We start from the raw sequence: 13,765 nt of genomic DNA on the forward strand, positions 1-13,765 counted from the left end.
AGTAAACCCCTAGAGTACTGGGTTATGATCTGCCCATGGATCCGATCCGTTGGGAGTCTAATGAAGCGTACTGAAAAACTCCAACTATATGATGTTAGGGTACTTTTGTCAATTCACGTGAAAATCCCATCTGCCCCCTTTTGGTTTGGGGCTTACAATGGCCAGCTTACACCTCACACGACGTTTTCTCGAGAAACTGATGGGAGCAATTTAGTCATTTCCCCTGGTCGGAGGAAGGGTGTTTCTGGTCATTTCGGATTAGAAGTCCAAAATCGTCAAGAATTTTGAAGAGGACGAGCGCTGGCCTGCCCTTTGACCGAGGCCCCCATTCGCCATTCAAAACAAAACTAATCCCCAACGGCTCTTGTGAGCACGGCTGAAGGATTTCGACCGTTGCAACTCCCGAAAGAAGGAAAAAATTCGACCGTTGGACGCGTCCTTTGTTTCAAACCATACTGTTAAGCGTCCCTCGTGTTTTTCATTATATTCGGGGCCACCACAAGAAGGAGGAAAAGAGAGAGGCAGAGGAAGAAAGAAAGAAGGAAAGAATAGAGGAAAAGAAAGGAAAGATTGGTGAAAAGGGAGGAAGAGGAAAGAGGGGGCCATCGTCTTCTTCCTGGGCCTTCACTACGGCGGCATTCAACTGTGATCGGGAGCCACAGGACCAACTCCGTTCTTTCATTTCGTCCGTTTTTTCATCCCTTGGAGCTGCGGTGTTTGGGCAAGACGCTATGGCTCCAAAGGTTGCAGTCCCGCAAGCCAGAGGTGAGTCTTTCTCTCTTCTTCGTTGACCCTGTTTTCCGTTTTTTTTTTCCATTTTCCTGAGCCAGTTTCTTTGGTAGCTTAGTAATATTCAGGTTTTAAACCATTTTGGTCCTTTTTCATCAACGTTCTTCTCTACTGTTCTGACGGTGTCTCTTTTGGAGTTGTACTGGTCTGTTATTGATCTTGGCCTTTCTTTTCTTGCTTCTTCGTCAAATTCTTAATTTCGGGAGAAACTCGATTGGTCGTTCTAGGATCACGCTAGAATTTCATGTTTCGTTAATATGGCATTAGTTTATCCATCGTCAATCCTCTTCATGAGCTTTTCGGGCGACATCTTGCTCTTGTTCCCTAGATGTTCGAATTTCAGAACCAATGTTCTCCGACAATTCTGTTTTCAGAACAGTCTGTTCTTGTGATTTTCACCGCCATCGTTGTCCTTGCCATCTTTGCTATCTTTTAATCTTTCATTCGATTGTTTTGACATTTCACAATCTTCTCGTTTGTAGTTCTTAGTTCTTGAACTCGCTCGTAACTATAGATCTTCTTCTGTTCCTGCCGAAATACTGCATAGATTAGAGAAATCTTTTCTTATTGGGATCGTTTATGCAGGTGAACCGATAGTTGCTGGTAAGCAGAAACCTGCGGTTGCAGATGCAAAGAATCGCCGTGCTCTTGGGGACATCGGCAATGTGGTTGTTACTCGTTGTGTCGAAGGGTGAGTAGCGTTCTCAATGAATAATCACACTATTTTTTGTTCTCGATAGGAATTTTAATGACATTTGGTTTCTTTTTCTTTTTAACAGTAAACAACCTCAACCACAACTCTCACGCCCCATCACAAGGTGTGTTCTGCATTCCGCCAAAAGCTTCTCTAACATGTATCTCTTTCCTCCTTGGCACATGGTAATTAGTGGCTGATTTCTGATTCTTGCTTTGTTATCAGGAGCTTTGGTGCTCAACTTCTGGCAAACGCACAGGCAGCAGCAGCAACTAAGGTATGATCTGCCAATTCAGAAGAAATTTACATCACATTTCTGGCGCCATGGTCAAATGTATATGTTGGTTGGGGCAGAAAAATCCGGCAGCTGCGGCAGCACCAGTGGCTGATGTTGGAGTAAAGGCGGTTGCGAAGAAAGTTGGTGCCAAGGTGAAGGTGGAAACCGTGATCGAAATCAGCCCAGATACGAATGAGGGCATCGAGGAAAAATCAGGAAACAGGAAAGCTTCAAGACAGGGTTCATCGAAGAAGAGAGCTCCCACTCTTACTAAGATCCTTACTGACAGAAGCAAGGTGCAGTTTTACACATTATGTTGCCCGTTTCTCAAGTGGGATTTAAACTCCTGGCCTCTTACCGTGTTACCATATTTTATTTGAAACAGTATGCTTGTGGAATAACTGAAAAATCCAAAGAAAAAGATCATAATATTGATTGCGGGGACGCGGATGATCAATTGGCAGTCGTGGAGTATGTTGATGACATATACAAATTTTATCGACTTGCAGAGGTCAGTTTACTATGCATTCAGGTGGTTCAGGTTTTCTGGTGGTGGTGGTTTATTAAAAAATTATCTGTGTTCTTGTCCAGGCTTCATGTAAAATTCCTGACTATATGGACGCACAAACTGAACTGAATTCAAAGATGAGAGCCATCTTGGCCGACTGGCTGGTTGAAGTGCACTTAAGATTCGAACTAATGCCTGAAACTCTCTACCTAACAATGCACATTATTGATCGATTCCTTTCGATCAGAGCTGTCCCAAGAAGAGATCTTCAGCTAGTTGGTGTAACGGCTATGCTCATTGCCTGTAAATACGAAGAGATTTGGGCCCCTGAGGTGATGAATTCATCCGCTTCCAGTGGAAGTCTCGTTCACTTATTGCATTGCATTTCTTTCAGGGAAATGAACTTCAGTTTTATTGCCCGTGCTAATTTGCAGGTCAATGATTTCGTATGCATATCAGATAGAGCATACACCAGAGATCAAATATTGGTTATGGAAAAGACTATTCTGAATTACCTTGAGTGGAGTCTAACTGTTCCCACCCCTTATGTTTTCTTACTCAGATTTTTGAAGGCATCCACTTCTGATCAGCAGGTGAAGATTATAATGCAACCAGTTATTTTCTCTTCTTTTCTTTCCTTATTTGCCTGTTTCTCAGCACTCACTGTTTCTACTTTGTCAGCTTGACGCAAGAACAATGGAGCACCTGGTGTTCTTTTTTGCTGAACTAAGCTTGATTCAGTACTCCATGATAACTTACTGCCCGTCCATGATAGCAGCATCTGCCGTGTATGCCGCTCGACGCACGCTCAATGCAAGTTCTTCTTGGACGGAAGCTCTTAAAAAACATACCTCCTACTCAGAAGAGCAAGTAAAGTATGTACACATCCACTGGGCAATATATAACCACTTACTTTCTCTTCTTTTTGAGCAAGCACACATGTCTGTGGTAAGTAGAGTCTAAAGTATGAGGCCAACAATTTCTTTCAAAATCGCACAAGGTTGGTAGTGAGTGGTTCCCTAGGCTCTTCTCCAGCAAAAGAAGACACAATTCTACGGGATCCCAATTTCAAAAATGTACAGGAACACAGAGCAAATATGACTGATAGGATAAAGAAATAATTGAAGTACATATGGTAAGGATTTTATTTTATTTTGGGTGGGTCCCCACGAAATTTCACTGCCCAAATCTGAGATCCAAGGTGCAGTGATCTTACTTTTATATACTCTGCCCTGTGGTGTAGTCTGCAGTACCAATGGATACTGCAGGCGAACCAAATGCCATGGAGGGCGGCGAGTCCCAGTGGTCCCTACCTGTAATGTATGGGCTTTTTAGGGATAAGATATGACAAAGCCTTGGACAACTAGTTTTTACAAAAGAAGAAGTACTTGCAGAATGAATGCGCCATTAATGTATTCTAGCATCCTTGTATAGGGCGTCATTAATTGTACCTATTTTGGCTGTATGCGTTTGTCCAGTCCACATCCCAATTGTACGTACTCTTTTTACAGACTTCTGTCTTTATGTCTACAGTTTATATTTCCCTGACATTTCTGTTCCACTTCATGTGAATATCATGTTCTGAATTATGAAGGTTGACTGAAGTGAAATTAATGGGTGTTGTCTGTTTGTGTCTTTTGCTTTTCTAGTGTTATCATGCAATATTGATTTCTAACATGCATCATAAGAGTTGGTCTTGATGTCTGTGAGTTTTCCCCCTTCAACAGAGAGTGTGCAAGCCACATGGTGCACTTCCATTCAACTGCTGTAGGCAGCAAGCTTAAGGTTGTTCACAAGAAGTACTCGAGTGCCCAACTTGGGTCAGTTGCACTTCTTCCTCCAGCAGCCGAACTGCTCGCAGAGAGGAGGGCTACCTTCTGATAGTCATTGTGGTTTCATCTGCTTCTCAGCAGCAGCAGCAGCAAATCTCTCTTGCAATTGAGAAGAGGGAAGGACGAGAGGTCGCTCACCTGTGTGACCCATGTGTTGGATGATGTGTCTGCTATATATGTTTCTTTGTCACTTTCTGTTTGACATTTTGTAGTTACAATTCTCAAGAGTACATGAAACTAATGTGTTTCAAACTGAAACAAACTCATTTGGCATATGTTGGTTACTCGCTCCTCAAGAGTACATGAAGACATGAAATTTATGTGTTTCGAACACATTTGAATTGATTAACTAAAATCTCACACACATAAATGTCTTCTTTGTCACTTTCAGTTTCACAATTTGTAGTTACTCATTTCTCAAGGGTACATGAAACTAATGTGTTTCAAACAGAAACAAACGAGTATTTGGCATATTATGTGTTTCAAACCCATTTAAATTGATTAACTAGGCGCTCTCACTCTCACTCTCTCTCTCTCTCTCTCTCTCTCAACACATAAATGTGGACAAGAACACGCTTGTGTGGTGTGACCCCCAATCTCAAATAAAGAAAACCCTTGAAGAAGAAAGTATTGCGCGTCCATTGGTTGTAAAGTTTGCTGCCATGTCTCCGTTTTATATCATCTTAGTAATATGACTTGATTCAGACAACCGTAACAGACAACATAATGGCAACGTTGGGACTTGATTCAGGAACTTCACTGGAGGAGGACATCCCTTAAAACATGGTGGTGTTGGATATGACCACAGGTAAAAAGCTTGTGGGTGTGACCCAATCTCAAATAAAGAAAACCCTTGAAAGTATTCCATTGGTTGTAAGGTTTGCTGCTATATGTCTCCGTTTATGTCATAGTAACAGGATCATGATTCAGACAACCGTAACAGACAACATAATGGCAACGTTGAGACTTGATTCAGGAGCTTCACTGAAGGAGGACATCCCTTAAATTTCCTACCTACCACATGGTGGTGTTGGATATGACTAATTTTTATAGGAAAGCAACAAACATCTAGTAAATTGGTAAAGTAATGAATATAGCGGCCAAAGAATCTGTATCGGACCCCACCGCCTCAGGAGGCAAGAGGAGTGATTCAATAATGCTTATCTAGTTCTGTGTAGAAGACGACAGATTTTGCTTTCCTTTCTGTTCTTTTCCTTTAACCAACTCGAAAGAGATGCCAACGTCTTCAACCAAAAGCACTTATCCGATGTCCCCCCATCATGATGCAGTCTTCAAAGAGTAGTTGTTGCTAACAATATAAATATTTCATTATGGCAATCTACCGAACCCCACGCCCACTGTTCGTTGTTCCATGATTCTGAGTGTGTAAATTAATAATCTAAACATATTGGAAGTTGGAACCAATTTGGGAGCTCTTTTGTTTCATTGTCACAATGGCAATCGCCGCTATGGATTTACCCCACAAGTTTGATATTGCCACATATTTATTTCCTTCTCTTTCAGATCTGCTTCTGCTTCTTCTCTTTTCGGTTTCAGAAAACGACACGGCCAACGTGGTGAATCTCGTCGGTTATTCTGTATGCAAAAGAACATTTTTGCATTTGTTTTTTTTTTTCATTTGTTGGGCTTCTTACAAGTTTTTTTGCTTTCTAAAATGTTTTTGGGAGAGAAGAGTGCCTAAGCTTTCCAAAGAACTCAGTATACCCGAAATTCTACACGGTTTTCAATAAGGGGGAACTTGGCTCTGATTACATATTTGTGTTTCATTGGCTTTTTCTATGATCCGGAAGAGAAAACCAAGCAGTGATTTCAAATTTCAACATACTGGGAACTTGGCATTACGCAGATACTGGTTCTCTGGACATTGCAGAAAAGGTCTGTCTGCTTCGTCCATATTCATAGTTTTTTCCCCTCCTTCAAGGCTTCATCTTTAGTTGTCGTTCTTATAATAATATCTACCATTATGTCATCGTAACTAAAAAAAAAAACATTGTTGTTTTCATAAATATCTTAAAATGTCTATTAATCATTATTTGTTTCAAAGTAATCGTCCGACGCCAATGCTTGTAACATTGATACCAAAGTCAGCCATGGGATTGAACAAATCAGCCCACCGACTTTGCATTCCCAAAGAAAATCCACCGCTTCATCTCTTTAAAATCTAATTTGACAGGAGGTGTTTGACTTGTATGGAAGTTCAAAATTCGAGGGTGCTCGGGCACCAAGGGATCCACATTGGCAAATTGGTACGGCTTATAGTGAAAAGTTTCAATGGGAACTAGAAATCTAAGTTTATATGGAGACAAATATACAGTGAATGAGAGAGAGAAAGTGCAGGAGTAATGAAGGACTTGACTTAAGCAATGGAGCAGTGCATCAGGATCACATTGGGTATCAAGATTTTCGGGAGAAAGAAATCACAAATGGGTTGAAGATTTCCCAAGGGCATGCCGAGCAGAAGCTCAGGCAGGTGTGGGCAACTGCCCACACTGGCCCCAAAAAACGTTCATATTAAAACTTCTTGGCAGCTTTTTTCATTCACATACACATACATCTGTTTTTCCAAAAAATTAAAATTATATAACTAGTGCAGTTTAGCTAAAATTTTCTAGCTCTACCTTATACCAAGTATGCTTTGAGTATCTGAATGCTCAGTTCATTCTTTTTTTTTTTCAAATCATAACCTGCCTATGTAAATGTATTCTGTATCCGTTGAAAGGCATTTGGTAACAACAATACTGTGTTCTTAGATTATATGTTACTAAAACACATGTATCAAAAACACAATTTTGATTTCAAGGAAAGCATGATTTGGTTGTACAAGTTGTTTACAGTTCCAACATAACATAATCATGCTATATTTTATAATAAAAAAACATAATATTTTTAGACTAATGCATTTGAATAACTTAGATTTCAAGAACACAGTCTTTTTATCAAACGGCTTTTCTTGGAAAAGTGCAACAAAAACTTTGAGGGATAATAACTGTTTATACGGCATCTTAGACAAGATGATCATAGAGACCCAAATATTTGCCGGTAAATGCAAAGACTTTATCAAGAACCTCTGGACTAAGGCTGGTACATGAACGCACGGCCCATACTTAGAATATCAAAGTTGATCTTCTTCTTCATAAAAAAGATATAATTAGCTCGGATCTCATGAAAGGAAGCCGGTGTCTCCTTTCCCATCGGATACTTTAGAACAGCAGCATTTGCTCGAACAGAGGGATGCAAGATTCAATGGAGGCATCATTTTCAATTTGCCAAACTGCAACAATCTTTTGGAACTCATCAAACGTTCAGTGTTTTGGGTAATCGAGAAATTGTGGATTCAATGCAAACTATGTTTCATCATCTAAAGTGACGCCGGAAAAACACAACTCTCCGGATAAAATCAACCGCCGTGCACTGAATTATGGTCGACTTGGCCGATCCGGTAAATTCACGTTATCAAGTTAAGTTATAGAATGACGATTAAAGGTTAAAAACTATTTACTGTTACATACGCTTTCTGGCGCTATGTTAAAAGCATATGTTTATTACATATGTCTAGGAAATTAAATAAAAAAAAAAAACTTGACACATCCAAGTTAAAGAGTTTACTTCTTTGAGTCGCTGAGATGACTTGGGTCATCCAATATTAGGTTCCTAGAAAGCCCACCTCTGTCTCTCTCTCTCTCTTTCTCAACACACACACGCAGAGTTGAAATATCTAAGCTGACCATCATGTGCTACATTATATGCTGCTTCCATATGTTAACGTTGACTCGAGCATGATAGTCTGCCATTATTTATTTATTTATATAGTGAAGAACAATCTGATCTGTGAACGTCAGATCTCAAATCCAAATTTGGTTTTAATACGAAATGTTGAACTTAAATCTCAGTCCTGATATAATTAGATAGAATTGCTTAAATAACTAATCTGGATGAATCAGAGGTTAACAATCCACCACGGAAGAAAGAATCAAATTTAGGTAACTAATCATTTGCTAAAGGAGAAGAGGAAAATATCTAGACAGTTACCGAGCTTCTGGCATTCAAAATCTAAAATTTTTCTACCAGCATTTTTTCCACCACCAGTAATGTACCTTGAACCAAGAAGACAAAGGCAGATTAAACAAGCTACAGTATTGTTTAGGAAGATCATATATATATATATATATGAGAGAGAGAGAGAGAGAGAGAGAAAGAGAGACTGGAAAAGCTGTTGGCATCTTGCTTTTATAATAATGTGCATCTGTACCCACTCTTTATGGTTTGATCTACTTAAAAAGTGTGAATGATGAGATCCCAATCATTTATATGGGTGTGCTCATCCGTACTCTAAATACTTTTATGTTAAGCAACGTTTCGCCTTCTAAAGCGTTTTCTTCGGTAGGATAAAGAGCATTCGCATTATTGTTCACAAATCTGAAATTACAGATGCCCATTTCTTCATTTTAATAACCAGAAAGGTCGCTTTTGATGGTATACCGTTTACATATTTTACCTTTTCTTATCTCTTTTTTAAGCAAGCGAAACTCAACCAGTTTTAGAAACACTTTTTTTGAAATATTTCAAATTTAGAAAAAAGGTTTTTTTATATTCTTTGTTTATTACTTTGAGAGCATCATGATTTTTTGGAAACCATCATGATTTTCAAACACTTGATGATGGAAGTTTGTACTACGTGCGTTAATTTTTGTCCGATTCATCAGTGAAAAAAGAGGGAAAAACTGCTAAAAAGTTAGAGAAAATTGTCCGAGGGATGTTGTCTTTTACAAATCAGTAAAGTTGCAAGTGGTGCATGGACAGATAATAAGTAAACACAAGCCCCAACTACATTTAATATTTCTGAAACTTAGTCGGGACCCTATATGTCTCACTTTATCTTGAGCATCTTGTTTGTATGTTATGGTTTTTTACCTGCGACGATAAAAAGATCTACGCAAAATGATTGTGCGCATTCACATAGCCAAGTTGCCCTCTCATTCCTGAGGGCTGCTTAAATTTTTTTATAATAAATTTATTACCCTCATTGTCCTCCACCTAATAGCTTTTAACAACCACCAAAGGTTTTTTCTACACACATCTTGTAATTAACAATGAGCAAATTCAAAAGGTTCAAGAGAATTCTTCCTCCCAAGTTGATCGATTCGTGTATCGCGGACGCGAATTCGGAACCAAGATCCAATTAGTAATTGGATCTTGTTGATACGCGTCGCATCAGAAAGGTGGGCAGACAGGCTCTGTTTGGAACATCTAAAATACATTATCCTGATCCAAAACATGGTCAGTCAAACCTCGATCTGTGCTCCTATTGGACCGATGAGGCCCACTTCGGCATAACAGATCCAGGCCCACTCAGATACTTATTGAATTTTTTCTAAACCCGAAATGATGAAATGGAGTTGGGCCTACCAATCTTGGCTCATCGCGGGGCTTCCACAAGATGGCTGCCTTTGTTCAAACAAGCAATTGAGTAGAGGCTCGGGTCCTACCCATCTTGGCCCATCTGCTGCAATCTTATTCTTATTTAAAACTTCCTCAGCAACAACCTTATTTAAAAGGTGGCCGAATTGAGCTTGCAATTGTCTTCTAGTCCTTGAGGCTCCATTGCATTTTAACTCCGCAATTTTCTTTTCTTTTTTCTTCATTCAAACCCCAAGTTATGTATATATATATATATATATATATTTTACAAAAATATTTTTTAAAGAAAATTCAGTGAAATGCTATGTAAAATGTTTTAAAATAATAAAGAAAGGACAAGAAATTAGCTGGTTTGATCCTTTTTGAGTTTTTTTTTTGGGTAATCTAGTTCTTTTTTATTCTATAAATAAAGTTTTGTTCATTGAGCATAGCTTTGGATGGGGTACTGAGTTGATGATAAGTTGTCTCCTCAATAGGTTTTAGTCTTAGACATTGAGGGCAAGCAAAAAAGGGAGAGGCGGTGAGATTATTCCTCTTCCTCACCCAAAATATAAGTTCTTAATGATTTAAAAGTCGTTGAACATTGCCCCTGCATAAATGCAACTGACATCGCTTTCAGCCAAATTGAGGTACTTCTCAAATCTAATCAATTCAATTTGTAAATGGATTCTTATAGGCATGAGACTCTTCAAGAATCATTTTGAATGTTAATCTTCCCTATATATATATATATATTATACACTCTAGCTTTTCAAAGTGAAGGGTTTGAGTCATGACTGGAAAAGACCCAAGATAACTTGACATAATTTTGAAAATTCTGATATCTTTTTTCATGACCAAATTGGATCGAGCTCGGTGCTGTATAAGATTCTCTAAAGCCGAAAGGTTTTGTACGTCTCTTCTTTTGGGTCTCATCGAATCCCATACTCATTTCACTTCATAGTCGAATACGATACACGTAAATTGATTTCATCGGCATTCACGCCCTTCCTCTCCAACTTAAAACCTTCCCTCACTTTAATATACTAAATGTTCATGCAAATTTTTATTTTTATTTTCTGAAAAACGTCCCAACACCCCCTAGAAAAAAAAAAATGAAAAAAATACAGAAAACCGGGTCGGCGGCAACGGTTGCAAAAAGAGAGAGAGAGAAAAAAAAAAAAGGCATAAATGACTTGTCCGAGGACATATACGGTATCCAAGATGAACTGAACGTCCCTCTTTTTTTTTTTTTTTTTAAAGTAAAAGAAAATTAAATACTACAATAAATGTCAATAAAAGAAGGCATATTTTTCCCCTTCCTCCATCTAACTCCTCGGATCTCTCGCACTCCCCACATTTATTTATGGCAACGAAAAATTTTGAAGCTAAACAACAAAAAATTCCCCAATCAAACAAATAATAAATGAATTATAAAAGCAGACTCATCTCGAGGAAGATGTTGTGTCTAGTTATTAACTTCCGAAATGACTCTTTTACCCCTAGTCGACTTCAGTTAAGGTTTAACTGATAAATTTTTTTACCGAAAATGTCATCACCGAAGCCAGGTGGACTTCTTTGCCGGTTCGGATCCAGGAACGAGGACTTGAAAACCCGGTATCGGTTAGAGTCGAACTGACATCAGACAGAACCCATCGGATCCGAAACCGAAAGGCTTAACTAAAGACAAAAAGGGGCAATGTAGTCAGACCACAAACCCCCAAAAGGACAGAATCTGCCATTCTGGAAAGCCGGAGGGGTTTCTGGTAAATTCGGGAGGCACACCAGATCCCCCCCCTCCCCCATCTACGCACAAAAACAGACTTTCGCCGGATCTGCTCTCCTTCGGCTTCCCCCCTCACTTCCGGCTCTGAAATGGAGTGCCGCCACTACCTCCGCCACGAGCGCCACCACCAGCACCGCCACCTGCGCCACCGTTAGGATAGAGTTTGAGACGGAGCGGAGTCCGGTGAGTCCATTTCTTAAGTCGCAAGCGAGACACGAGCCTGCACTCATGAGGGACGACGCCTCCTGGTTCGCCCACTGGGAGGAGGAGCTTCCCTCCCCGGACGAGCTCATGCCCCTGTCCCAAACCCTAATCACTCCCGACCTCGCCGCCGCCTTCGACATCTCTTCCTCCGCCACCACGACCGCGACGACCACCACCACCTCCCCGCCGCCGCCACAGCCGCTTCCGGTGTCGGCTCCTTCGCCCCAGCCGGGGGACGACTTCGACTCGTCGGGTGGAGCCGACGAGCCCGCTCGCACTCTGAAGCGACCGCGCCTCGTGTGGACTCCCCAGCTGCACAAGAGATTCGTCGACGCCGTCGGCCATTTGGGCATCAAGAACGCCGTGCCGAAGACCATCATGCAGCTGATGAACGTCGACGGCCTCACCAGGGAGAACGTCGCCAGCCATCTCCAAAAGTACCGCCTCTACCTGAAGAGGATGCAGGGGTTGTCAGGAGGGGACGGCGGATGCGGAGGCGGCGGCCCACCCGCCGGACCGCCGTCCTCCTGCGATCACCTCTTCTCCTCTACCCCGATTCCGCCTCACCACCATTTTGAGAACCACCACCTTGTCTCCTTCATGTCTATGCAGCCGCCTGCCGCCGCCACTGCCCACCATCACCACTTCATGGGAGGGCCGCTTCCCCCTCCGCCGCCTCCCCCGTCTGGCGCGTTTCCGGCGGGGTTCGATCATAGGTACTTGGCTCGACATCAGGCTGTACACCGGATGGTACCACAGGGTGCGGCGGCTGCGATGATGATGGGGAAGGCGAGGGACTTCGGGGGCATGGTGGACGAATTGGGCTCGGATTCGACGGCGACAGGGACGGCCGGGAGAAAAGTTCTGACTTTATTTCCGACAGGAGATGACTGAACGATGTCCGGACGACCATGAGGTCGTGTTGGTAGCTCGGTTTGTCGATCCGTAGTGTAAATTGAGTTCTGGCTTTTCTGGTTTCTTCTTCCTTTTCTTTTCTTCCTCTGAATCGGAGAAGGGAGGGAGTCGGGTGGTGATGGTCCGAGAGGAATTCTATTGGAGATTGAATTCTGAGAATTGGGAATTGATGATTGATAGCAAATTAAGTTGGGTTTTTCCATTTGGACATCAGGGGATTGATGAACAAAGCTGACAGCATTTGGTTTTCTGTTTGGGAAATTGGAAGTTGATGGTCAGGGTGAAAGTGAGTCGGACTCCGATTCATGATTTTTTTTTCCCTCTTATTACTGTTGTTGTTGTTGTTGTTGATAGTGTCGTCTATCCCTGTGTGGGTGGCCTTGAAAGAAATCAGTTGTTCTTAATCTTTCTCAGATTAGCTCACTCTTGTTCTCTCTCATTTCCTTGTTTCTAATTGGATTTTGTCATCTTTCACTATATACTTGTCGAGTTTAGCACTAAGCAAGTTTTTCTGTCCAACTGAAACCTGGTTATCTTCGACCTTATTCTTTATCATGAGCTCAAGGAATGGAAGTTGAGTAGTTGACTGAATGCCGATTTTTTTTTTCTCAAAAGTAGTTGAAACAGAACTTAGTGTTGTTGCGTAAATTTGAGAAAAGCCTATATTTTTGCTGAATGTTGCTTTCATAATTGTGCTGGTTTTGGTTATTCCCTTGGCATTCTGAATGCGGTGCTCATGTGAATCTTCTTTTCTGTCTATGCTATTTGCTCACGCCATGTCTGGTATAGTTTCCTTTTCCTGTTCTTTTTTTAGTGATATCATAAATGCTTTTCCTTTTGGCTGCTTTTCATGTTTCCTTGATTTTAAAACATATGAATGATCTGTTGTGGAGAAGAGAACTGAAAAATCTTAGCTAATGACGCACAGCCAAGCGCATTTTCTGAGGATAGTTGGTAACGTCACATATGGCCTTGTTTCGCTGATCTTTTTTTATTTAGTCACGTAACAAATTACGGTGCAGTAAAATATCTAGAATTGAAGATTATTTATGCCTGTCGGCTGATTTGTTGACAACTGTTGCACACATGGATTACTAACGTCTACTACTGTGTGCAAGGTTTCTGATACGTGCCTGTCTAGTCTTGGTTTTCTGGGCAGCTACAGTGCCCGCAGCTTGCGTCCTACCAGTTTCTGAGTGCTTGTAGGCTTGCAACCTTGTTCCTTTGAATTGCAAAGACTTTGTCAGTTTGACAAGACTGGTGGAAGAATATGATGAATGTCTTTCGTGACCATTTGCTTTCAAAACTGATGATTCTTGTCTGCGGGGTACTTAGATGATGT

General features: G+C 41.1%; 2 protein-coding genes across 2 annotated transcripts; both read left to right on the forward strand.

Moving 5' to 3' along the window:
* Window positions 1-492: 492 nt before the first annotated feature.
* Window positions 493-4,433, forward strand: LOC116265339 (G2/mitotic-specific cyclin S13-7-like). Its single transcript, XM_031645899.2, has 10 exons — window positions 493-765; window positions 1,375-1,480; window positions 1,569-1,607; window positions 1,709-1,760; window positions 1,838-2,056; window positions 2,146-2,271; window positions 2,352-2,600; window positions 2,703-2,861; window positions 2,950-3,143; window positions 3,996-4,433. Exons 1-10 carry the CDS (start codon window positions 732-734, stop codon window positions 4,147-4,149), a joined length of 1,332 nt encoding a protein of 443 aa, XP_031501759.1. The 5' UTR covers window positions 493-731; the 3' UTR covers window positions 4,150-4,433.
* A 6,910-nt stretch (window positions 4,434-11,343) lies between these two features.
* Window positions 11,344-12,846, forward strand: LOC116265349 (transcription factor MYBC1-like). The gene has a single exon (XM_031645910.2). It carries the CDS (start codon window positions 11,533-11,535, stop codon window positions 12,400-12,402), a length of 870 nt encoding a protein of 289 aa, XP_031501770.1. The 5' UTR covers window positions 11,344-11,532; the 3' UTR covers window positions 12,403-12,846.
* Window positions 12,847-13,765: the final 919 nt, after the last annotated feature.

Source organism: Nymphaea colorata, chromosome 1 (assembly GCF_008831285.2).
Source record: "Nymphaea colorata isolate Beijing-Zhang1983 chromosome 1, ASM883128v2, whole genome shotgun sequence".
Taxonomy (NCBI): Eukaryota; Viridiplantae; Streptophyta; class Magnoliopsida; order Nymphaeales; family Nymphaeaceae; genus Nymphaea; species Nymphaea colorata.